Genomic DNA, 27229 nt, shown 5'->3' on the forward strand with positions numbered 1-27229 from the left:
CCAATGGCACATCAGGTTGTAGACCTCTACATCGAAGGGCAGCTAGGCAACTGTGTTAACCTGGGGGCCACAGTGGGTGCAGTGTTTGTATGCATTATAGATGGAACAAGCAAGCGAAACAAACGAACTTAAGAGAGAACCCAATAGATATCCTCAGAGTAGTGAAGCAACTTAAATCACTAAATGAAAGCAAGTCTTCCAATCCAGATTGTATACCAATTAGGTTCCTTTGAGAGTATGCTGATGCAATACCTCCATACTTAACAATCATATACAATTGCTCGCTTTATGAAAGATCGATACCTGAAGAGTGTTAAGTTGCACAGGTTACACCATTATTCAGGAAAGACAATAACAGTAATCCACTAAATAATAGCCCATATCATTAATGTCAATTTGCAACAGGATTTTGGAATATATATTGTGTCCGAACATTATGATTTACCTCAAAGAGAATGGCCTATTGATACACAGTGAACATGGATTTAGAAAACATCGTTCTTGTGAAACGTATAGCTCGTTACACAAAATGTTGGTGCTGTCAACAAGGGATTTCAAATTGATTCTGTATTTCTTGATTACCAGAAGGCTTTTGATACTGTACCTCAGCTTGTATCAAGTTGCTTGCTTATGGAATGTCGTCTCAGTTATGCGACTGGATTTGTGATTTCGTCACTGAGGGGTCGCTGCTCGTAGCATTTTATGGAAAATCATCAAGAGAAACAGAAGTGATTTCTGGCATTCCCCAAGGTAATGTTATAGATCCTCTGCTGTTCCTTATCTACATAAATGATTTATGAGATGATCTGAGTAGCTGCCTTAGGTTGTTTACAGATGATGCTGTCATTTATCTGGTAAAGTCATCAGAAGATCAAAATCAATTACAAAAAGATTTAGATAGGATATATGTATAGTGCAAAAATTGACAATTGACCCTAAATAATGAAAAGTGCGAGGTCATCCACATGCGTGCTGAAAGGAATCCATTAAACTTCAGTTATACGATAAATCAATTAAACCTAAAGGCGATAATTTCAAATAAATACCAAGGAATCACAATTACTAACAACTTGCATTTGGAGAGAACACACAGAAAATGTGGGGAAGGTGAACCAAAGACTGTTTTGTTGGCAGAACACTTAGAAGATGCAACTGATCTGTTAAAGAGACCACCTACACTATGCTCGTCTGTTCTCTTTTGGAGTACTGCTGCGCAGTGTGGGATCCTTACCATATAGGCTTAATGGAGTACATTAAGAAAGTCCAAAGAAGGACAGCACATTTTGTATTATCAAGAAATAGGAGAGAGAGTGTCACAAACATGATACAAGATTTGGGGTGGACCTCATTACAAACAAAGTCGTATCTCATGGGATCTTCTCACGAAATTCCAATCACCAACTTTCTCCTCAGAATGCGAAAATATTTTGTTGATGCCGATCTACTTACGAAGAAATGATCTTCATAATAAAATAAGGGAAATCAGAGCTTGCCGTGCGCTGTTTGAGAGTGGAATAATGGAGAATTAGTGTGAAGGTGGTTCGATGAACCCTCTGCCTGGCACTTCAGTGTGATTTTCAGAGTAGCCATGCAGGTGAATGAAAATCTAGAACAGACTAATATAAATTCTACTTTAAATGTAATGATTCAATCAGTGACATTGAAAAACATAGGGAACCATTACAATGCTCCCTACAATGGTAAAAACAATATCTCTTACAATTTTTGGAAGTGCCATTCAATTACAGTACTTGAGCTGAATGTCAGATGTAGAATTGGCATGTTGTGGTAGTAAGTACAGTAGTTACATTTAACTGAGTATAAAGTTGCTTTGCCAAACAAGTGTTTAGTTGTTGGTAAACAATTTTTCGCAAGATGACTGACTTTGTGTGGAACAGCACTTCTTTATTGTTTCAGCCAATGAATGTCATCTATCCAGAACATTCTTGTTCAGCAGTACTGTTAATTGTTTGCTGATATTAAATTGAAATATGTTATTTTACACATGTAATTTGAGCCACTTTACATATTATGGTAAAAATAGGAAGAGCCACAAAAATGGAAACAGAAATATGAGATGAAATACAACTGAATTCCGGCAATAGTGAATTTGCTGAAGCGGTCACTGAAAATGATAAAACCTCACCTTGTGAAACGGAATCAGTTGCTCAGAGCGAGAAAATTAATGAAACTATCGGCCCCATACAAGATCCAAATACTGCCTTGTATCACAGTTTAGTAGATATGATGGGAACAAGTTTACAACAAATAAGATATGAACTGCCAAAAGAAATATGTATTACACATAATGAAGTGTCATCCAGATATGATGAAATGCCTAATGAAATTTCATCCACTCAAGATGAAATATGAAATGAAATGTCTGCAATGTGTAGTGAAATGTCCACTAAACATAATGAGATGTCATTCAAAGAAGAGGAGATGTCCTCTGAGCCAACAAACTTAACATCCACTGAATCAAATTTCATGTTACAACCTGATGCATTAACTACTGAAACCACCGCATTGAAAACTGTGAATCAAAGCATTCCTGACTTTATAAAACAGTCAACTGACAAACAAGCACAAATGAAAGAATTGTTCTTAAACTAGTTATAAAAGTAGAGGATTTTACTGCTTAACAAGAGACAAAGACAAGTATTCAGTTTGCTGCATGAAGAGAAAGCTTTTCTATAGATTTTTCGAGGTGGTCTTCAATTAAGGAAACAAATATAAATGAATGATTAGATTAAGATCTACTGTGTGTTGGAAAAAAAAAATCATGCAGGTTTGTCATCTATGCACTTATCCTATGGGGTGGGGGCAGTACTTTATTTACAGTCAATTTTGCTACATGAATATCTGTTTGAAAATGAACAAGTTCAGGTGTTCACAACCAGTAAAAATAACAACAGGATGCACTTCACTTCTTTCCGCTGCACATAGAATTTTACAGTTGCGGGCAGATCAAAAGACTATCAAGTCAATCCTGTGGCGTAACTGGCAAAACTCTGTTACGAAATGCTCTACTTGCTAAATGTGGCCCACCTAGTCTTATTAAGATAAGGAGTGATGGTAACAGACCAAACTGGTTACCATTGTGTTGGCGTAGGACAGTGCCAAGGACATGACAAAAACAATCACTGGAATGTAAACAAAACATAATTGCACGAAGGTCATGTTGAAAACCATATGATCGAAGGAAATTGCCAATCACAGAATCCCAACATAAATATTATTGAGATGGAGGAAGAGCCATGCCCCATAATCAAAGATTAACAAATTAAATGTAACAAGAAACTGTAAGCCATGGGGTGGCCCGGGGACAATGTAACTAACTCTGTAAATCTATTACCATACAATGACGTTAGGGAAGAATTCACAACTGACCATTGCACATGCTGTAACCATAGTGAAGAGATTGTTCAAATTACTGTACATGCTATCATAAATATGTGACAACTACAATTGTTCTGGACATGTGTGCTATAGTGAATGTTGAGTTGTGCAGTTTATTCAGTAAGATTTGTGAGGTCACAAAAGTATCCACATTTCCTCCACAGAATTGTAAGATTATTGGAGCTATTGGTGTTACGTCATGAGATGTCAAAATGTAAATACAAGTGGAAGTTGAAATACGAAATGGAGTTATAAAATGCCCATTCCCAATAGTAAGCAGGTTAGTCAGTGAATACATTTTTGGCATTGATTTCCTAAGGGATAAGGGCACAGTGATCAACATCTCAGGAAAATATATATCTGCCCAAACTCTTTGCCTTTACAAATGTCTGCTTGTGTCTGTGTATATGAGGATGGATATGTGTGTGTGTGCGAGTGTATACCTGTCCTTTTTTCCCCCTAAGGTAAGTCTTTCCGCTCCCGGGATTGGAATGACTCCTTACCCTCTCCCTTAAAACCCAAATCCTTTTGTCTTTCCCTCTCCTTCCCTCTTTCCTGACGAGGCAACCATTGGTTGCGAAAGCTAGATTTTGTGTGTATGTTTGTGTTTGTCTGTGTGTCTATCGACCTGCCAGCGCTTTTGTTTGGTAAGTCTCATCATCTTTCTTTTTAAATATATATATATATATATATATATAAAGATGATGTGACTTAATAAAAATAAAAAACACAAAAAAATGAAAAAGTTGTTATATTAACTTAAGTATGTTGTTAAATTAACTTAATTATGTCATGTATTGGAAAATTTGACTCATTCCACATCATTACGAAATATCGTATTCATGATCCATGGAACTAGTATTAATCTAATCTAATAAGAGAAATGCTGAAAGCGTGGGCATCAGTTGCATCGTACATTGAAAATCATCATCCCAATAAAGCAGTACAACGCATATTACAAATTTATTTGATGATATTGCTGTGTCGCATTTTTGCCAAGTGTTGAAGTGTCGAAACAAATGACTATAGACAGCTTCCTAGTAAAAAAGAATTATTTATGTATTGTGAATAATAAAGTACATAATACTGTATGTATAATTCTCTTTGAATAATTGGCACAAATAAGATAATGCGTTTAGTACTTTTTCTGCATGGGACGCATTACCATATTTTACATTAATTTATACGGGATAAATTGTTTCGTTTATAGAGTATTTTGCACCACGAGTTTCTGGAATGAATTATGCTCGCCCTGTGAGGCTGCACTGTAACTATGTACTTACTACCATATGTGTCAATGCTATATCTAATGTTCAGCACAGTGATGTAATTCAATGGCACTTCCAAAATCTAATAGATACTGTCTTTCCCATTAAAGGGGGCATTGCACCAAATCCCTGTTTTTCACAGTTTTGGCAACTGAATCTTTATTTTCAAAGTAGAGCTTATATCTGTGAGGCTTTGCAAGGATTGCTGGGGAAGCAAGTGCCGCAATTACCTCTGCGGCATCTGATACTAATACTGCTTGCAGCAGCACTATTCCACCAGATTGCAATCAAATGATTGGAAAGGTTCCTGAAACTGACAAAGAGGAATCAATGGATAATAGTTTGCACTGAATACCTCACTTGCTGCACTGTCACCAAAGATGTAACTGCTGGAGCTCTGGAAGTTTTAAGGTTCTTTGTAGAAGAAATCATTTCGAAGCTAGGAGCACCCTAAGTGACCTTTGACAATGGAAATGATTTCCAGTCAAGACTATTACAGGAGGTAATTTCATATCACCCGGACCAAACAAGCAAGACAGCTGGTTCACATTTGGTCCCTGGATGCCCAAGGACCAAGCACAATGATGCCAAGAACCAGCCAGTAAGACACAGCTTGGGGACTTGGTGTGGATTTTTACACCTACGCAAAAAGTGGGATTATTGGGAAAGTTAGTAAAACACTACCTTTGGGCCATATACCTTTTGTTGCTTGTCCGACGATGCATACTAAGTCGAGGATTATGACCTTCAACCAGACGACAAAAGTGCAGAGATGTCATCCATGTCCTTGGGTGAATCCCTGAGTCCTGAGGCACGGACCGACGATTAGGGCTTCTCATTCAATGAAGCTGAAGGTCCACTCGATGACTGCGAAGTTGTGACAGTTGGCTATCTTCGATGCTCATCCTAGCAAAGAGGATGCAACAACAAGATCCAAACACCATACAGACAATCAGTGAGAGGATCTAGAAGTAGATGGTTGTAATCAGCTGCAATGATAACTTCAGAAACAGCCAGTCACTGTTTCTTCAGGTGACTGAGTAATGCTGTGCTGTGCTATATGCATTGTGAAGTAGCACTTAAGTGTCACTGGCTGGTGTGTTGTGGGTGACCATTTCAAATATAGTCACCAGCAGGTACTTGTTATTTAGCCTATATCTTTCAAGAAGGTTCTCAAAATTACCTATGTTTGGAAGTTCTGAAATATGTTTTGTTCGTATAAATAGCTGCGCATTGCGTCCATGAGGCAGCTCTGTTGTGCTTGTACATGGATGCATATAATAGATGTGCTTTCAGGATAAGTGTTGTATTTCATTGACGACCCTGTTTTCGGATTTAGTCTCGATTGTGGTTACAATGTGATGATATATGAAAAGACTATTACTCTTGTAATGTTTTAATACTGTTGTTATGTAACACATACCAACACTCAGTGATTTGTTTACACTAACTGCTCCTTTTGCATAAATCTGAAATTTGTGGAATTCTTTAATGGAGTTTTTCAGTTTATACACTGTGGTGATAGATCAAAGTAGGTGTGATGCTTATAACTCACAAATGTTCAGTTTTTGAAGAGGAAAAAGAAGTTCTCTGGAAAAACAATTCACAAAAATGGTTCAAAATACTTCAAACAACATTAACTCATTGCTCTTACTTGTGTACAGATCCTTATTGGGATGTAATAAGTGAGCAGCGACATTTTTTTTATGTGGTGTGTTTGTTTGTTCGGAGTGTGATAAAATTCTTTACTGTTATTTCATTTTGGCACGGAATAGTCCCCTCTGGGATTTCAAGTCCCTTCTTTTCACACTGTTATTTCTAAATAGGAGAGAAATATCAATTAACTATTTTGGACTATGACGTGAGGGAGAAAAGGTTTTATGCTGCACTAAATGATCCCAAAATTATCTTGAGAGACAGCTGTAGCAAGTATATCTTGAAACATTTCCAGTAACTAAGGTTTGATTTTATCTCTATCAAGTTCCTGGTGAGAACAGTGATCCTAAGCTGTTTAGGGAGTACGTCTTGCTCCTCAGTACCAGTCTGTCCATGAACAGTTTCTTACTGAACCGGTTTTGTTGCTGGTGATGCATTTGCATTTTGTCCCAATTGTAAGACGAAAATGCATGTAATTGTGAAACTTCATCTATGCCTACATCCTGTACTCTGCCAGCCACCTTCCTGCAATGTGCAGCACAGGGTACGTCATCTGCCACTATTCCTGTTACTTTTGTGAATGGAGCTTGGGGACAATAACTGTCTTGATCTTCTAAGCACATGCATTCTATAAATTTTATTGATAAACTATCATCAATGCAACTGCCCTTCTTGTGGTGTCTGCCGCCCCCCCCCCCCCCCCCCCCAAAGGATTTTGTAGATTTTCGCCATGACACTCTTACAATGATTGAACAAATCCAATGAGTGTGCAAAGAGCTCTTCTTTAAATCACATTTATTAATACTGTGTAGTTACAGCCTCAGACCATCGAGCAACTCACCAACTGGCTGCATGAGGGATTTCTAAGCTGCGGCTGCTCTTACGGCTAAAGTAAATTTTCTTGCAATTTTTCCAATGAATCTTGGCCTGGCATCTTCCATTCGTACAGGTAGTTTCATTTGGCAGTTCCATCTGAAACTGTTCTAGGTATATCGTTGTGACTATTTCCTGTGACTGATTGCTAACGGTTATCAAACAATGTATCTTACCACCCAATTGTGCATCCCATTTGTTTGTGTTAAGGATCAACTGCCAGTCCCTGTGCAAACTGCTGATCCACTGTGTATCTTACTGCATTTTTCTATACTTTTGTGGTATTGTAAGTTTCCTGAACTGAATACAACAACATCATCTGCAGTCAGCACAATGTGGCTTCTGACATTAATTCCCAGTCCTATGACACTCCTCTAGTGCATATAAAAAGGTCTTTCACATTTGAAGGTTCCTTAACCTCGTATTTTGTCCATTACGCAACTACGTGGGACCTTCGAGGAGTTCAAGAAATAAGCAACACCTTGGTTACCACTGTGTACATATATTGCTGCTTGGACCCCGTATGTAAACAGAGCAGCCTGATGTTTTTCCATAAAATTTTTCTGGATTGTGGACCGCGTCATCTTCTAAAATGATGGAACAATGTCTATCATTACTGCAAATGACCTACATCAATGTTTGTAATAGTATATGAAACAGTTTATCTTTTTATAACAGGACATGTTCTACAACCCGGAAGAATTTTTTGGAAATTGAGCCAGGTAGCAGAAGCCTATGAACAAATGAGAGCATGTCTAGTTTCACAGATCCACTGGTTTTCAAATCCATGGTGACCGCTAGAGGCATTTTTTAAGCTTCAAATACATCATAATGTCTAAGCAAAATGTTTGTTTCATGATTTTGTAGTAGATTATAATCATTGTTAAAAATCTATGGCAATAATCTGTCCCTTTTTCCAACTGCCTTTTCTAAATACAACATGCTACTTTAGTTGAATTAAATATTTAATATGACTAAAGAGTATTACTAACAACACATTCTTTTTTGTTTTATTTTATTTATGAAAAGGGAAGTATTACATTGAACAAATAACTGACTTCAATCTAACAGCCTTTCTTTATTCTTATAAAAAGAAGTAATACTTTCAACAAACAGTAACTCGACAAATAACATAATAGCAAATGAAATGGCTGTCTCAATAAAAGTTGGAATGTCAAACAGCAATAAAATGTCAATTCATAAAATCAACTTATGCAGCAACAAATAAATGACTTCAGCATTTTGGACAATATTTTTTCGTAGTATATGCTATTTAAAAATAGAACAGTCAAATCAAATAATATTCAAATGTCTGTTGCCTACAGCGAAGTAATACTGTAGATAAATGCAAATAGAAGAATGTATACTATGAAAATTTAAACTACAAAACATTGATCATTGCAATATATACACAGAACACATTATACTGTGCTATCTATGTACACAATTATATTTCTGTGCACACAAAACAACAAGTGCAAGAATATAATATTTTCTGTAATAAATAAATTAACTAATACAAGTATTTTGAATAAAGATACATACTTATCTGGAAAGTAAATGATTTTAACAAAATGAAAATAAAATTCAATAGGTACACTTGCTTTGGCTAATTGTGTGTCACATAAAAAAAGCACCAGTATATTCTACACACATAACAGCAGCTACTTTCATAAATTTGTTTTTCGTGGAACGATATGTAACAAAGGTCATTTATGTCAAGGGAAGACACACCTCTAAACTTTTGAGTATCAAAAATAGAAATAATGCTGCCATAAACATCACTTTGCATCTGATACACATTCAATAATACAATTCTATAATACTTCTGAGGATTTGGAAGTGTTCAAAACTTGTTTCCCACTCAAATCCGAAATCTGTTCATTAGAACATCAGTACTTGGTAAAGAAAGTGATTATATTGTTAAAAATTACAGCAAATATATTTAACTTAGGAATATAACCTCAGCTGTATATCTTAAAACACTGCTTAAAATGATTTTTTTTTAAATAAATCATGTCTTCATACACTTCTGATGTTTATTGAAGCTCTTGTTGTTATGCAAAGACATTTCAACATCCAACTTCGTACAATGTCAATAAAAAAAATTTATTCCTTTCACAAAAGTAATGGCAAGTAACACTTTGGCTTAACTAAAGAAATGATTAAAGACAGAATGAAGCTCCTGTCCATCTTTTTTCTGATCTTCCTGTTCTGAATAATTTTAATTAATAAAAAACTAAGTTTGATGTCCTGGTATAAGTTGTATCAATCAGCTGCACATTGAACCTTCTCAAAATTTTCCACCATTGCTTAATGCTGTGAACACTCCAAACCTCTAACTATATATAAATGGATTTAAAAACATTTTATAAAACCTGCATTGTACAGTCTTTCTTCATTAAGGCACAGAATAGAGTAAGTAGTACAGAATTAATAAGTTTTTTGATTGTTTACACATAGTTCTAAGCAGGTGCACAGCAATTTTTGTTTGAGCTCTGCTCTTCAACCTTCACTCTACATGTAGCACAACTATCTTCTTAGGAACACAGTAATATTTTGAACATAACTTAAAATTTAATCCAGGAGAAAAGCAACCAAACTTTATTGGTTCATTGTATTTATTTAAAAAAACAGCGAAATTTAGAGCAGGTACTCAGAAAGATCTTTTTTGTGTTATGCTGTGCGTACCATATTGAACTTATGGAAGTACCTGAATAGTCATGAACAAACCACGGTACGTGAGAAGTATTTTAAAATTTAATTTGCGTTATCTGTCTTCCTCTAATCTGTGACTGATATGACCCTATAATTCTGTCTTGTTTCAAGGAAAACATTAATAGACAACTCACTCTCACATAATTTTAAATACAGCAATGTTTAACAATTCACAAGTCAACAGTTTCTAAACCTCTGTGCACAATGCACATTTTCCCGCATCTTGCAATTTTACAAAAGTACATAGCTGCAAACTCTAATAATGAGTGTTTTGTGCTTTATACTCCATAACATATTTCACAGTACCACACTACAAAACTACTTTTTTATAATTTACACAGAACCTTAGTTTGGAGCATGTGATTTTGATGAGAAACAATGGTTTAGAGCAAAGAGGAGAGATTCATTATTCAACTTCACACTTTTTTTGCTTTTAGGATCATACTTCTAAAAGGACCAAAAAACTGTGAAGCAATACTGAGTATATCATTATCAAAAAATAAGGACTGCACTAGAATACGTGAAAAATGTGGTTCACCTTGAGAATGAATGCAGCATTTACATTTCATGCAGCATTGCACATTTTACATGAAAAACTTTAAAAAGAGTTTGTCTTTTCTGGTACTGCAGTTTCTTGTTATCTCTTGCTTTTGTGACCATTCTCTTGACTTGCACGCCTTTTTGCCAACTGTCGCCTGTGCTCATAATCAAAATCTTCTTCAGAAAGATTCAAGCGCAGTATCTGCAATTAACAAAAAACACATTCTTCACATCTTTTTGCCTCTTTGCATAATGTAGGTTTTAAAGTGAAACACCTTGTCTATTTACAAATCTTACGTGTGGAATTAGTACAATACATTCTTATAGTATTCTGGACCTTAAATGGGTTTCAGACCTACCTGGCTGATCATAAATTCTTCTTCCACGACTTCAATTGGTGGATTGCGTAGTACTTCCAAGGTTTCGTACATAGTTGGGCAACTTTTTATAACACCTGGTCTTCCAAGACTGAATTTCAAAAGTACAAGTGCAGTCTTGAAGATCACCTTAACCCCTGAAACCATAAAAATTCTCCTTATTACACAATAATCAGTAGTTTAAAATATATGAGAAGAATGAACAAAGCGAACTGAAAATAAAATGTTCAATGCCTTTGAATACCTATCCACTTTTACATGTACAGACTTTCCTGGCGATCTGTTGACATCTTTATTTCAGATATTCTCGCAGATATCGGCTTTGTTCTTGCACGATATTTTGACAACATGACCCATTATCATCATCAGGTGCTACCCGAGAACGTTCCTCAAGTGGTAAAGGTCCAGTATTTGTACCTACAATTTTCCTCCTCGAAGGTCAGTTCAAGATGTTATGCCGCCTTCTTCCACCAGCAGTGTTCTTGAACGCTTCCTCTTCGGTCTGGAGCTCTATCTGAGGTTCATTCCCCATATCCACACCCTCAGTAGTTCTTTTTGTGGGGTTTTGTTGCTGACCCCCACTACATTTTCGGCAATTCCAGTGCATAATCCCAGGCTCTACTGAACTTTACCCAGTGTCATGATTCATGAGTTTTTCTGTCAACTTCATCTCTACAGACTCTCTTATAACATTGTCTCAGTATCTGGGGGTCTGTGCCAGAATCCTCATTTCACCACAGATCATGGACTGACTGACAGTTCCAGACAATGCTTCAGTATATCCTCTCTTCTCGTTATCCGGCAGGCCTCAACCTCCGCTAATTTCAAGTTGCCGCCACTCATACCTCACCTGTCTTTCAACAACATCTTTGCCTCTTTACTTCCGCCTCGACTGACATCTCTGCCCAAACTCTTTGCCTTTACAAATGTCTGCTTGTGTGTGTGTGTGTGTGTGTGTGTGTGTGTGTGTGTGTGTGTGTGTGTGTGTGTGTGTCTGTGTGTGCGCGCGCGCGGATGGATATGTGTGTGTGTGTGTGTGTGTGTTTGTGTGTGTGTGTGGCGCGCGCGCGCGCGAGCGATAAGAGTGTACACCTGTCCCCCCCCCCCCCCCCCCCCCCCCCCCCAAGGTAAGTCTTTCCGCTCCCGGGATTGGAATGACTCCTTACGCTCTCCCTTAAAACCCACATCCTTTCATCTTTCCCTCTCCTTCCCTCTTCCCTGATGAAGCAACCGTTTGTTGCGAAAGCTTGAATTTTGTGTGTATGTTTGTGTTTCTTTGTGTGTCTATCGACCCGCCAGCACTTTCGTTTGCTAAGTCGGATCATCTTCGTTTTTAGATATATTTTTCCCACGTGGAATGTTTCCCTCTATTATATTCATATCATTAATTTTACTTAGATTGATATATATTCTATAGGTAATTTTTTGTATGCTTGTTTGCAGATTTTACTGGTTTATGTTGTTCATAAGCTTTCACAAAAAGTAACTGAACATTCTGATGAAATAGTTTAAGGCAAATGTTGTTAAAGTGAGCCAAAATAAAATATAAACTGTTAATATACCAATCACTCTCCCATTTTCACTCACATTCACCCACAAAATCATACTACCATTCAGAATAATGAAACTGTTTACAAGGTCAGTGATTTAATAACCATTAAAATGTTGTCAGAAAGTGAATATATAAGTTGAATAGTACAGTCTGCTACATCATCCACCCTGACAATACATAAAATCTTGTCTCTCATAATTTCAAAAGCAAATTGGACATACCTTAAAAGTACGTCTATCTGCAGTACAGAAGAAAATGGAATGGTAAAGCAAACTATGTTCTCATCTAAATACAAACACTGAGACCAGTGTACTAAAATCCTTACACTACAAGCACATTTGAGCATGAGCCCATCAGTCCCTTGAATATGCTAAATTTTCCGGAATTGTGACACAACCTAGCAGAATGACATTTACTTTCCCAGTGAGTTATGTACTGGATACTCTTGGCTTTTTATCTGCTGGGAACATGTGTTGGATTGACTGAATGAGACTATAGCAGATGCGAGATTCCACATTACGAGTAAATTTCATATGCTCCAGTGTGGTACAGATGATATATAATCCTGCAGCAAAAGCAGATAGCTCATCTGGTACACAACACAGCTACTGATGCCTTTTCATTTTGAGAGACATATATGGTTTTTACCACAAATGTTTTAAAAGGTACCACATTCGTCACAGCAAAGATCACAATGAAACAATGGAAAGTCCAGAATGGAATGCAACAATATTATGAAAAGGATAGGTGCTACTCACCATATAGCGGAGATGCTGAGTCACAGATAAGTACAACAAAAAGACTTTCACAAAATAAGCTTTTGGCCAACAAGGCCTTTGTCAAACACACACACACACGACCACCACAATCTTCGGCAGCTGAAGGCAGACTAATTGCTACAAATATAATATTGTTACAAAGAACATAATCGGAAGATACTCTCCCAAAGTCCTATACCTGTCAAATGTCAATGCTATCAAGAAGATTTATAAAAACTCAAGTTTTAGAGATTAATTCAAGTACAAACTGTGAGAATTCTTGAGCAAGACCACAACAGCCACTTAAAAGAAATATTTACATATTTACAGCTACTTCTCTTTTCACTCCCACTTCCATTTTTTATTTATTTAGACTTTCCACAGAACAGAGGTTCCTTTCCATCACAATAATATCCTTAAAACTTATTAAAATTAGTATTACGCAATAATATCTCTTCAAGATGCTCCTCCTTGTACTTCGGTCTTATGGGTTTTATTCTGTGCCATATTTTCTCATTGTCATCTTTACATTTTGAAGCTAGGTAGTCACTGGTCGTTTCCTTTTTCTTTGTTCAGTTTCCCGCCCCAGTATCAGCTTTGGTACGTATTCTTGTTTTCTCCATTCTTCGGAATGTCTGTACAACTGCAATTTACTTTGATCCGTAACATCACATATTCCTTCTTCCACTCCATCATCATTTCAGTGTTCCCTGCGAGGTCTTTCCTTGAGATCACTGAGGATTTTCTCCAGAAATCAATTTCCATACTTTCAGCTTGTTTTTGTGTGGCTGATTAGGTGTCCATGTCTCTGTTCCAAGCAGGAATGTACTCTACAATATACAGTTCATTTCATAATGAACAACCCGATTTCAAAATTCTATATTTAATGATAAAAACACACCTCACACATGGGGTATATTGCAAAATACTCACAAAATCGAAGTTTTAGCTATGTTACTACAAATGCGCTGTGTGTCCACCACCACCACCACCACCACCACCACCACCACCAGCAGCAGCAGCACGAACAACATCTAGCCAATAGTTACATTGGTCATAAAGTTTACACAATATATCAGCTATTACAGAAGTTATGGCAGCTGTTATTCTGTTGTTCACTACTTCTATGTTACGACGTAAAGGTGAGATGAACACACTTCCCTTCACACAACCCCACAAGAAAACAAATTGTGTGGGACCATGTCTCGCAATACTGGAGGCCAAGAATGCAGGGCAGTATCTTGGAGTCCTATGCACCCTATCCAGTGTTGAGGCAGAGTGTCACTGAGAAACTGATGTATGTTGTTGTGCCAGTGAGGTGGAGCTCCATTCTGTTGGAAAATGAAGTCATAAAAGTCCTTAAGTTATGGAAAAAGCAAATTTTGCAGCATCTGGATACAGCTCAGTTTAGGTGAGTCTTTTTCATGGTCAATAATGTTGTGAGGGTTCTAAAGTTTTTGTATGTGCACGTTTCGTCAGTTTACTTTACCACTAGCAGGAAATGTTGCTTCATCACTGAAAATTAAGTGTGGTAAAAATGTATAATCTTCCACGTTCTTTAGTGAAGCACTGCTGAAGTCAATCTATCACCTTTTATCACCAACTCAAAGAGCTTGCACTAATTGTAGTCTGTATTGTTTACAGTCCAACCGATATCGTAACACTCGCCAGATAGTTATGTAAGGCTATGTCAAATCTCTGCTTGTGTGGCAAGTAGACTTTATGTACTCCACTCAAAAGTTTGCCAAATTCGTTCCACTGTGTCATCAGAAGCCTGAGGTCAACCTGGACTCTCAACTTTGCACAAGCACCCTGTCTCTTCAAATTGGCGATACCAACGACGAATGTTTTTCAGTGCAGTTGATCAATACCAAAACGCCAATAAAAAGAATGCTCGGCTGAAATCATTAACTCGCTCTTTGCGTATTTGCAGCACACAAAAAGTCTTCTGTTGAGTGAATGCCATCTTGCTTCTGACTGACAGCAAACTAAGAAGATCCACTGACTGACATCTAATAGCACTGGTGACATGAGCTTGTAAGAAGTCCTAGCTTGTTCTAAATTACTATGAAAGTATATTACCAGTTCTTATTAGGCATATACACTGATAAGCCAGAACTTTATGATCACTGACCTACTATCGATACAAACCTGTTCCGCTGATAGTCGTGACACCTAACAAGGAATGACTGCTAGCCAGACACGCTCACAGTTGTGCAGTATCAGTGAGTGCTGTCTGTGTGTAGAATGGGGAAGGCATGCGATCTACCCAAGTTTGACTTAGGGCGGATTGTAAGGGGCCGCGGCTCAGTATGAGCATTTCTGAAACTGCACTGCTTGTTGGGTGTTTGAGGAATGCTGCGGTTAGAGTCTTCAATACATGGTGAAACCATGTCCATACAACAGGGGTTGGGCAGCCATCCCTCATTACAGATGTCAGACGTCGTAGGCTGGGCAGACTGGTAAAGCAGGACAGGCAGCAAACTGTGATGGGACTAACATCAGTTTTTAAAGCTGGGCAGAGTACAAGTGTGTCTGAACACACAGTGCACTAAACACTCCTGATGAGGGGCCAGTGCAGCCGACACACCATGCATGTACCAATGTTAACCCCTTGAAATTGGTAACTACGACCGAAATGGGCACGTGACCATTGGCACTTGCCATGGGGGTAGTGGCAGAGCATTGCATGAGCTGCTGAATCCCGATACCTTCTTTATCATGCCAATGAGAGGGTGTGAATACGTCATCTTCCAGGGGAAAAGCTCCTTTACACCTGTACTGTGGGACAGAGAGAAGCTGGCGGCAGCTCCATTGTGCTCTGGGGAACATTCACGTGGGCATCCAAGGGTCTAATGGATCTCATGCAAGGCACCATGACAATTGTAGACTGGTTGCGGTGGCATTTTTCAACAAGATGATGCGCCATGTCACAAGGTCAGAAGTGTGATGGAGTGGCTCGAGGAACACAGCAGCGAGTTACAATTGATGTACTGGCCTCCCAACTCACCAGATCTGAACCCGACCACACACATCAGGGATGCCATGTACAGAATGACTGGGTGTTAAAATTATGAACAACTTCAGTTGGAAAGACCACATAGATAATATTGTGGGGAAGGCGAGCCAAAGGTTGTGTTTCATTGGCAGGAAACTTAGAAGATTCAACAAGTCCACTAAAGAGACAGCTTACACTACACTCTTTCGTCCTCTGTTACAATATTGCTGCGCGGTGTGGGATCCTTACCAGGTGGGATTGACGGAGGAAATCGAAAGGGTGCAAAAAAGGGCAGCTCATTTTGTATTATCACGTAATAGGGGAGAGAGTGTGGCATATATGATACGCGAATTGGGATGGAAGTCATTAAAGCAAAGACGTTTTTCGTCGCGGCGAGATCTATTTACGAAATTTCAGTCACCAACTTTCTCTTCCGAATGCGAAAATATTTTGTTGAGCCCAACATACATAGGTAGGAATGATCATCAAAATAAAATAAGAGAAATCAGAGCTCGAACAGAAAGGTTTAGGTGTTTGTTTTTCCCGCACGCTGTTCGGGAATGGAATGGTAGAGAGATAGTATGATTGTGGTTCGATGAACCCTCTGCCAAGCACTTAAATGTGAATTGCAGAGTTGTCGAGTAGATGTAGATGCGATTGAATGTGGTGTCACAGCTCAAAGCCTCCTGGACATTTACGGGAATCAGGTGACTTACTTGAGGAGATGTGATGCCAACTCCCTCTGGCAACCTAAACCCAGCAGGACCTCCCTGCTTCCATGCCACGATGCATCACCTCTGTTATCTGTGCCAAAAGTGGAGATACTGGCTATTAGGCAGGTGGCCATAATGTTCTGACTGATCATTGTATTACCTTAATACATTTCTTACAGAATTTTTAATTAAGGGATCCTCTGTGTCTGCAATATTTAATGCTTTCTAAAGCTCAGTTTCCTTGGGATGGTATCATATGACTTTTGTAAATCTTTGAAACTAGTCCAATACTCCTTAATTTTTCTCTATACTTTTCCAAAATCTGTCGTAATATGAAAATATGGTTTATAGACGGTCTCCTATCAAACCACATTGTTCTTCTTGGGTCCTAAAATTAGTTTCCTCCCCCCCCCCCCCTCCCCCTGTATTATTATTCTTAAAATTCTCACTAATGAGTGTGTAACAAAAATTTCTTGACAGTTCAATCAAATGTTGCAATCTCCTTTCTTAACTATGGTAGCAGTATAACTTTTCTTCTTTCCTTTGATATTACGTCTCCATTAATGTTTTTTTAAGTAGCTGTGATGCTAAGCTGTTTACTTTCTTTCTTCTCGGTGTGGTTCATTTTTACAGCACTAGTTTTTATTTACTCAGGTTAGTACGGAATTTACAAAATAAAAACTGAGGACTTTTAAGCACCTCTTCTTTACTGACAATAACTGCACTCAATGCTGTAGCAATGTCAAGAATAAAATTAACATGCACAAATAGATGATAACTTCAACATAGTATCACTATAATAAAATTCAACAGTATCAGCTTAATAGACATAAGGCAAATTCTCTAACAACTTACAACAATTTACGTCATTACATGTCTGCTTCATCTTTGATAACGTTTTTTCTTATTGAAGTGGTTAAAGTAAGTACATCACATTTTATAGTCCTCTCTGCAGTTTTCATCCAACAATAAAGCTTAAAAGTAATTCCAATGTGTGAATTTTAACAAAACTGAGAATTGTCAATAAGAAAAACTTATAAACAGTAAAAGATAAATTGATTGATTAAAGAAGCTAATGTCTAGATAATATAAAAAAACAGTAAATCATAACATGTTTTAAGTTTGTCAATTTTTTCCTTAATCTGGGTGTCTAATGCTTGAACCTCTTCTTTCTTTTCATAAGTCTTTTTCCTTATTGCATTATTGTAAGCAGTACGAAATGATTCTTGCCTTTTCTGCAACCTCTGAAAGTTCATCAACAGGTATGTGCAATGAAGGAATGTCAGAACTGAGGTGCATTCTTTTCTGTTGTGAACCTTCCAGTTCCTAACGATAAGCCATGTATTGTGTTCCTTGCAGGAGATGCAGATGCCAACAGATCCTTAGTAAGTTGTACATTTCGCACTCTACCACAAAATTTAAGGTGGTCTTTAACTTGCCGCATAGCAACATAGGATCTTTCTGTTGTGACTCGCCGATTATTCAAAGTGCCGCCGCGCAATTACGCACGTCCTCTACGTGCGGCGCTGTCTGCCAGCCATGCAGCAGCTGCGCCACCTAAGCGGCCAGCCGAGCAGCGGACGCTAGACTGAGACTCAGTGTTTAATCGAATGCCGACTTGTACACAGGTCAAATTACTCAGTGACTTATATGTGTGTTGTGTTGTCCGAAAATTGTGTTAAATTTGAAGATATAAAATTGGCGACGAGGATGGGATTTTTCCTTTTCACCGTTGACTCACAGGGTTCCATGGCTACTGTTGAGCAACTATTGCAAAATCTCCTTGAACAGCAAACGCTTCTAACAGCGGCGATCCGCGATATCGTCGCGGCGTCAAATGCGGGGCGTTTCTCGTCGTTGGCTGTACCTCCTTTTCCACCTTACGACGAGACGGCGGAAGACTGGTCTGATTATGAAAAACGTCTTCGACAGCACTTCTTGGCATTTCATGTCACGAACGAACAACCATGTAAGTCTCTGTTCCTTTCCTGGATTTCACCTCAAATGTATCGGTTGTTGTCGCAATTGGCTCCTTTGAAGGATCCTGCGTCTTTGTCCTTTGCTGAAATGTGCTCCCTTCTGTCTGTCTATTTTCAAACGCAAACGCATGTGGTAGCCTCTCGTGTTGCCTTTTATCATTGTCAAAAACAACCAAATCAGTCCTATCGCACTTGGGCTGCTGAACTTCACGGCCTCAGTCGAAAGTGTCAATTTGTTACTGACGTTCACAAAGAATCCTATGCCGATTCCATGGTACGGGATGCTATTATCCGGTCAGCGCCCGACAAAGAAGTTCGGCAACGTGCCCTTCAGTTGGCGAATCCGACTCTCGATGAAGTTCTCTCCATTGCGCAGTCTTTTGAAATTTCTCGCGCCGCTGGGGCGCAAATAGAGGCGTGGGGTGACGTCGGGGAAATACAACCTCTGTGCGCTGTTGACGACGCGTGCGGCGCGTCCCCGCCGGCCGACGTGGCCGCAGTATGCTCCCACGCGCAGCCGCGGCCTAGCCGTAAACAACCCACTAAGAAACTGCAGCAAAATCCCCGACAACTTCCTTCATGTCCGCGGTGTTTTACGAAACATTCACGCGAGGATTGTTCCCAACGTTGGGCTGTGTGTCACAATTGCAAAAAGAAAGGTCATGTGTGTTCCGTTTGTAAATCCGACCGCATACATGATGTTCATGAACATGACGCTGATTCTGTGTTGTCTGTCAATTGCACTTCTTCCCTTTCAGGGAAATTATTCCTCACTGTCCAAATCCTTGGTCAAGATGTTCGCATGCAAGTGGATACCGGTTCTGCTGCCACTATAATTAATTCTCAGACGTATCTTCAGCTGGGTTCTCCACTCCTGTCCCCTGTCACTCTGCAATTACGGACGTACAATAAACAGAAGATTTCTCTCTTGGGACAGTTTAATGCTGAGATATCTTACAAATCCGTCGTTCGCACTGTTCCCATATTTGTGGTCGACCAGAGCACTGCAGAAAATCTTTTTGGCTTCGATGCCTTTCGCGTTTTTGGGTTCTCCATAGATGACTCTGTCAATATTGTCTCTGATGCTATTCCCTATGCCCAGCTGGATTCCTTGTCGACGACATTTTCGTCCCTTTTTTCTCCTGGGTTAGGCCGTGCAAACGACTTTGAAGTTCATATCACGCTCAAACCCACTGCTCGGCCTAAGTTTTTTCGGGCTCGGCCCATTCCTGTGGCCCTTCGTGATCGGGTAAAACGGGAGTTGGATCGTCTCACTGCTTCAGGGGTCTTGCTTCCTGTCACTTCAAGTGAGTGGTCCTCTCCTGTCATTGTAGTTGCTAAGCCCAATGGTGATATTCGTCTCTGTGGCGATTTCAAAGCCACTGTAAATGCTCAATGCCTCATCGACACTTACCCTATGCCCCGTCCTGAAGAACTGTTCACTAAACTCGCTGGAGGACTGTATTTTTCTAAAATTGACCTGTCGGAAGCTTATCATCAACTTCCTCTCGACGCTACTTCCCGGCAGTTTCTGGTCCTTAACACGCCTTTCGGCCTCTATCAATACCAACACTTGCCATTCGGGGTTGCTAGCGCCCCTGCTCTTTTTCAGCGATTCTTGGAACAATTATTGCTCCCTGTCCCGGGGTGTATCAATTACATGGACGACATTGTTGTCACTGGCTCCACCACTGAAGAACATCTCCAAAATCTCCGCACACTTTTTAATGTCTTACAGACTGCCGATCTTACGTGTAATCTTCAGAAATCACAATTCTTTCAGGCATCTATCACGTACTTGGGGTTTCAACTCTCTCGGGATGGTATTCGTCCGCTTCAACACACTGTTGCTGCGATCGATGCCCTTCCTCGCCCTACATCTGTTAAGGAACTGCAGGCTTTCTTGGGGAAAATAGCATACTATCACAAGTTTTTACCGTCTGCGGCGTCGGTGGCTTAGCCGTTGCATCGCCTGTTGCATAAAAACGTGCCTTTTCACTGGTCCGCATCATGTGACGCGGCTTTCCGGAAATTAAAGACTATGCTGAAACAGGCCCCGTGCCTGGCTACTTATCGACCTGGCCAACATCTTGTTCTTGCCACAGACGCCTCTCAATACGGGGTCGGTGCAGTCCTTGCGCACCGTTTTTCTGACGGTTCGGAACAACCCATCGCTTATGCCTCCAAAACGCTCACGGATGCCCAACAAAAGTATTCTCAAATTGAGAAAGAAGCTTTGGCCATCATTTATGCTCTTCATAAGTTTGGTGTTTTTCTCTATGGCTCAAAATTTCATCTTGTTACGGATCACAAACCGCTTGTTTCCTTGTTTCATCCATCAACATCACTTCCCGACAAGGCTGCCCACCGCCTCCAGCGTTGGGCTCTTTACTTGTCCCGTTTCAATTATGAGATTCATTTCCAGCCAACGGCTCAACATGCGAATGCTGATGCTTTGTCTAGCCTTCCCATGGGTCCTGATCAGGCATTCGATAGGGACGAACTTTTGTGTTTCCACCTGGATGTTGCCGAGCAGCGGGTTGTGGACGGGTTCCCCATCACTGGGGACAGGCTGGCGGCTGCTACGGGTTCTGACCCTACCCTCTCCCGGGTTTTACGCTGTATTCAGAAGGGTTGGCCAGATCGCCCGTCCGCTAAGACTTCTGATCCGTTGCGGAACTACTACACTTTGCGCTACCGCCTCACGGCTAGGGCTGGTGTTATCCTCCTCTCCACTGACAATGCTTCGCCGCGTGTTGTGGTACCTGCGTCTTTGCGTGCTTCGGACTTGCGCCTCCTTCACCAGGGGCACTGGGGTGTGTCTCGCACAAAATCTCTGGCACGCCGTCATGTGTACTGGCCTGGCATCGACTCTGACATCGCACACAAGGTCGCTGCCTGCCGCCCTTGTGCGTCACAGGCCGCTGCCCCGAAGTCATCTTTGTCACCGTGGCCTTCGCCTGAGAAGCCCTGGGAGCGCATTCATGCTGACTTTGCGGGACCCTTTGGATACTTATTGGCTCCTCGTAATTGACGCCTATTTTAACTTTCCTTTCATTGTCCGTTGCACGTCACCTACCACCGCGGCAACCACCAGTGCTCTCGCCCGCATTTTTTCTTTGGAAGGCCTCCCCTCTACTCTTGTTACTGATAATGGTCCGCAATTTGCCTCTTCCGACTTTGCGGATTTTTGTGCTCGTCACGGCGTTACGCATGTCACGGCCCCGCCGTTCCATCCACAATCCAACGGTGAGGCTGAACGACTGGTCCGCACATTTAAGGCTCAGATGCGGAAACTTCTGACTTCTTCTGCTGCTGCTGATGATGCGCTTCTCCAGTTCCTGGCGCCTTACCGTTTCACCCCCATGGGCGATCACAGCCCAGCTGAGCTCTTACATGGCCGACAGCCCCGCACGCTACTTCATCTACTGCGGCCTCCCACCTCACGGCCGCGGGTGCCTTCACTTGGCCGGTTCACCGCCGACGACCTCGTCTGGGTACGGGGATATGGCAGGCAGCCAAAATGGAGCCCGGGCCGCATCTTACGACAACGTGGCAGACGCCTGTATGAAATCCAGACGGACGCGGGTGTTGCAGTGTGTCATTCGGACCAGCTTCGGCCTCGGGTGCCAGCAACGCCTGTTCCGAATGCCGCCACACCACCTTTGGCTCTACCTGATGCTCGGGATCTTGGCATCTCTCAATACTCACAACGCAGCCCTCTCACCGTCATCGCGATGCCAGCACCAGAACGGATGCCACCAGGAGACGTGCCCATGCAGGAACCGGAGGACCGTCCTCTGTCAGAGTACATCTACTCGCCTCCTCCTCCAACAGACGCCGACACATCGCCCATGTCTCCTGTCATATCAACTGGACTTGCCGCAACGGGCAGATTGGTGCAGGGGGCCCCAGCAGATTCAACCCCTACGTCTCCTGTCATCTCGACCCGTTATCATCGGGGACATTTCCGTCCGTACGGGAAGCCTCCTCCTCGAGACTTTACGGCGAGTCAAACAACGCCTATGGACGTTAGCCATCTCCAGGACACCTCCATCAAGACCAGTGCAACAATTTCAAAGGGGGGAAAAGTGTTGTGACTCGCCGATTATTCAAAGTGCCGCCGCGCAATTACGCACGTCCTCTACGTGCGGCGCTGTCTGCCAGCCAGGCAGCAGCTGCGCCACCTAAGCGGCCAGCCGAGCAGCGGCCGCTAGACTGAGACTCAGTGTTTAATCGAATGCCGACTTGTACACAGGTCAACTTACTCAGTGACTTATATGTGTGTTGTGTTGTCCGAAAATTGTGTTAAATTTGAAGATATAAAACTTTCTTTCAAATTTTCTACTTCCAGAGCCTTGTTGATTGAGAATCCACTCTCTACTGCTGCCTGACCATGTGAACAGATTAAAATCTTCTTGCAAACATTCCAATTTTTTTTGAAACTTCTTGAATACATATTCTTGTACAGGAAGCAATTTTGAAATTTTAACATCAAAGTCTCTACATTCTTGATACGGAATTTGCTATGCAAAATCTCAAAACTCCAATCAGAGGGAATCACAATTTCCCACCAAAACATGGCCACTTCCAATCAGACTTGCAGCATTAATTTCGTGCTGATCCTGCAACCATTTTCAAGAATAACTTTTGGATCCAGACATGCTTAATTACCTACAAAGGAATAATAGGCAATGGAGATTTTTCAAAAATACTTTTAACTATTTTCATAATAAATGACTGTGCTTTGTGTTTTAAGGTTAGGACATCTTTCCCGGTAATGTTTTCCTCCTTAACAATGCTAAACAAAATATTGTCTCCAATAGAGCCTAAACCTACTTTACTTAATTCACTGAGTGAAAGATGGTTTCGCTTCATAAGTGCCACGCTTATCTGAGGAATCCATTTTCTTCATATCCTCTTTCTTCAGTATATGAAAACTGAGGAGACAATGGTTTACTAATTTTGTGAGGTCATTTGCAAAGAAAGGTGGTTTGTTGGACTGATATATAGTAAAAAAAGGCTGAACAATCTAGGTCATACCAACGAAAAATTGAGGTTTTATGTTTAGTAACTTATCCTCTACTGCTGATGTAGCAACAGAATTCGAACTGGAAGCTGGCTTGTCAATTTTCCCCTTTTCTACATAAGCAACAAGCAGAGAAATGTCGTCCAAAATTTCCAGAGCCCTTGGAGCTGCAGGGAAGTTTTCTTACCACCTATGGTGGCAAAATTTAGGCCAACTTGCTTTGAATTTGAAAGTTCTATGCACGTTTCAAATTTTGCATGTGAGTCTTGAAATAAACAACACAAACTTTTTAAGGAAATATGTCCCAACCAGAAATTGAGCACCTTTATCAAAAGCTTTATTGGTGTGTGTAACCTGCAGGAGCCTAAATCTAATAATTTCTTTCCACGATACTGTTTCATATTCTTCTGCAGCATCTTAATGATTTTTTTATTTACTGCAGGTCCATCCATACACACTTGCAGATGTTTTTGAAGCTTGATAGTTTCCACAGTAGGCATAAATGAATTTTAATATCCTTTGCTGTTGAACATCCATGATAGAAGAAGTAATGTATCTTGTATGAACCTGATTTAAGTATGTGTTCCAAAATCTAACTGAAGCATCCACCTGCTCAGCCTGGGTGGATTTATTTTAAGTTTCATAAAATAAAACTGTGTACTCACCTACACAATCTAAGTATTTCAACAAACTTTGTTCGAAATGTCGTGTAGTACCAAAACAAATTAGATAAGCACATTTTTTTCTCTCCAGTGTTTTGCTATTTCACTATCAGTAAATATGTTTATAAATAAAGACGAAATATTTGTTCATGACTTGAAAGAATAATTTGATCCACAGAATTTCATTATCTTAATTATTTCAGCTTTCAGACGTTCATTTCCCAATAAATATGATTTTACTGTTAACAAAGATGAAAAGCATGAAGCTTCATTTGTTTCTGAATTTGAGTGCAAGTCTTTATAAGATAAAAGCAAATGGTCCACACTTTGTAATGTTCCTGTGGTAGGGTAAAAAAAACAGTAGCATACTTCCTTGCTGTTTCATCAACACGATGTGTTTCTGTCATTGAAGAAAAATGTGTATTATTTTTTAGTAATACTCTTGGTAATTAATATAAACCACTAAATCAGTTTTTAAAAACAATTATTGGCATGTCTTCAGTTTGCGAGTTACGGCAAATTTCTTCTCTCAGACGCGTGCTACAACTACAAACTATACCTCAAAATCTGTAATTTCGTGAGTACATTCTTTTAACAGCTTCCCTGGAATTGGCGTTTTGCAGGTTTTAGGAGCCTAGAAGTCAAAAAAACATGCCTCCAGCCGGACAATTCGATGCCTTCCTGTCACTGCCAACGTTATATCAAATAGAGGTAATATATCATGTTTTCTGTACAGTCTGCTACACGGTCCCCGCAATATTCTTAAATGTGTGTGTCCTGTAGTGTTCCAGTTTCTGGTTAGATCTGCTGGCGGCACAGCTCTCCTGTCATGTACCCAGCTCCATCCTCATTGGGTCTTGATAGTTGCCATTAAACACTCCAGCTTATGCTATATTGACTTTGAACGATTTGGTCTATAATTCATACTTTTTTATCCGAAATCAACTTGCTATGAGAATTCTACGTCTTTGTGCCCAATGTATATAAAGCAAGTGCTTGCGAGATTACGAGTTTTGCGATATAATTTGTGGGTGTAGCACGCATTAAGTGCAGTGCCCAAGTAATTTACCTCAACCTTTGTTACTTTTATTTTTATTCTTTCAATTGTAAAGTACCTCATCTTTCCGATAAATTTTCACAGTTTCGAGCGATCGTGACTGCACACTAATCTTTTACCATTTGTTTTGTCGTTAATGTTTGTTTCATTTATACCTCACCTCTCCCATATATTTTAACACTCACTTTCTCAGATACTAAATATAATTATTATGCAAGTAGTTACATATGAAACATATTACCAACTCATTAGCCATTCCACATAAGTCAAATCATTCTAATAAAGTTACATATGATGTCAAGTAACATTTACTTTTCATATGGGCTTTTAATTAAACTTCTCCCATCATCCCTGCCACAGTTGGCTAAACGCATGCTTTCCAGGCATTTTAATCACAATTTTAAAAAGAAACCAAATGTGTGTGACAAGTAGGGATGGCTGATAAATTGCAGATTGATACTTTGCCACATATATTTTCTTGTCAGAGGTGTACTATTTAGTTAAGGTTTCCGTGCCCCTTGCCATTTCAGCCAATGTATAGTACCATTGCGGCCTACGTATAGTATTATCCTGTACCGGCACTGCAGTAATGAGTTTACATACAGCAAGCAGTGTCAGTTGCCAGTACCGCATGTAATCATACCCCCACTCTGTTCTACATGCCTGTGGTGGGGCAGCCTGCCCCTCTCGCCCTACATGTCATGCAGCTGAGTGACCACCATAACTGCTTTGACCTTCGACACATGCATCCAACCTTTTTTTCACCTTTTTAACTTCACAAGTTAATCTTTTTTTAAGTATGAATACAATTGCCAAATTGAAAATAACAACCTTTAAGGACTGTAATTTTTTAAAAAAATGGACAAAATAAGCACTTATAAGGACTTTTATAGCACAGTATAAAAATTAAGAGCTTTTAAGGACTTTTAAGAAAGGTACAAACCTTGTTGCTGTTTTCCAAAGCCAGAAACACTTCTTTCTAAGTAAACAGTTACTGAGAAAGACTGAGCTTCACAAGTATTCTCCATAAGCTCTCATATCAGCCACCTCAAAAGTACTTTTTCCTTCAACGGACATACAATCTATTATAGATTCATGCTTTCTGGTATTATGCTACCAAATATATTTGTGAATGTACTTGTAGTAAAAAAAACTGTGTTGACGATTTTTTGATCAGTCATTCTCCATTGTCATTATATACTGCTTATTTGGGTTTTCCCACTATCCTACACGATTCCTCATTCCTACTCTTGCATTCTTCATAATAATCAGTTATTTACTTCCTGAGATTTTTAGTTTTTCTCTGTCTCTCTGAGAGGTTTCCCATTCTTCTGGTCATTTATATCACTCATGTGTGCACATACTGCGATAATTCCAACTTTCCTAGCAAATAGTGTCATTTGAACTATATCAATATGTTGCTAATAAATTACCGATTTCCGATTCTTTACTTTTCTCTATCATAATAGAAACTCCTGCTTTGGTTATATCATTCCAAATGTATACATATTTACCAAGCTCTTTCTCTCCTTTATCTTTCAACTTTGTTTAAGAAAATATAGTAACATCCATTTGTTCTGTGGTTAACTCGTTCAGTTTAGCAGAAATACCTCACATATGCCAGCATCCAAACCATATTTTCTTCATTAT

The 27229-nt window shown here is 39.8% G+C and overlaps 1 protein-coding gene across 2 annotated transcripts in view; it reads right to left on the reverse strand.

Moving 5' to 3' along the window:
* Window positions 1-8397: 8397 nt before the first annotated feature.
* LOC126100469 (TBC1 domain family member whacked) overlaps window positions 8398-27229 on the reverse strand; it is a 100890-nt gene continuing 82058 nt past the window's right edge. The window contains exons 8-9 of one of the 2 annotated variants that reach the window (XM_049911076.1): window positions 10814-10968; window positions 8398-10656 (exon numbers count right to left, since the gene is read on the reverse strand). In XM_049911076.1, coding sequence (XP_049767033.1) covers window positions 10552-10656; window positions 10814-10968 — 260 coding nt within the window. In that variant the 3' untranslated portion in view covers window positions 8398-10551. The remainder of the gene's footprint in view (window positions 10657-10813; window positions 10969-27229) is intronic. The other variant, XM_049911075.1, reaches the window with a different exon arrangement.

Source organism: Schistocerca cancellata, chromosome 9 (genome assembly GCF_023864275.1).
Source record: "Schistocerca cancellata isolate TAMUIC-IGC-003103 chromosome 9, iqSchCanc2.1, whole genome shotgun sequence".
Lineage (NCBI taxonomy): Eukaryota > Metazoa > Arthropoda > Insecta > Orthoptera > Acrididae > Schistocerca > Schistocerca cancellata.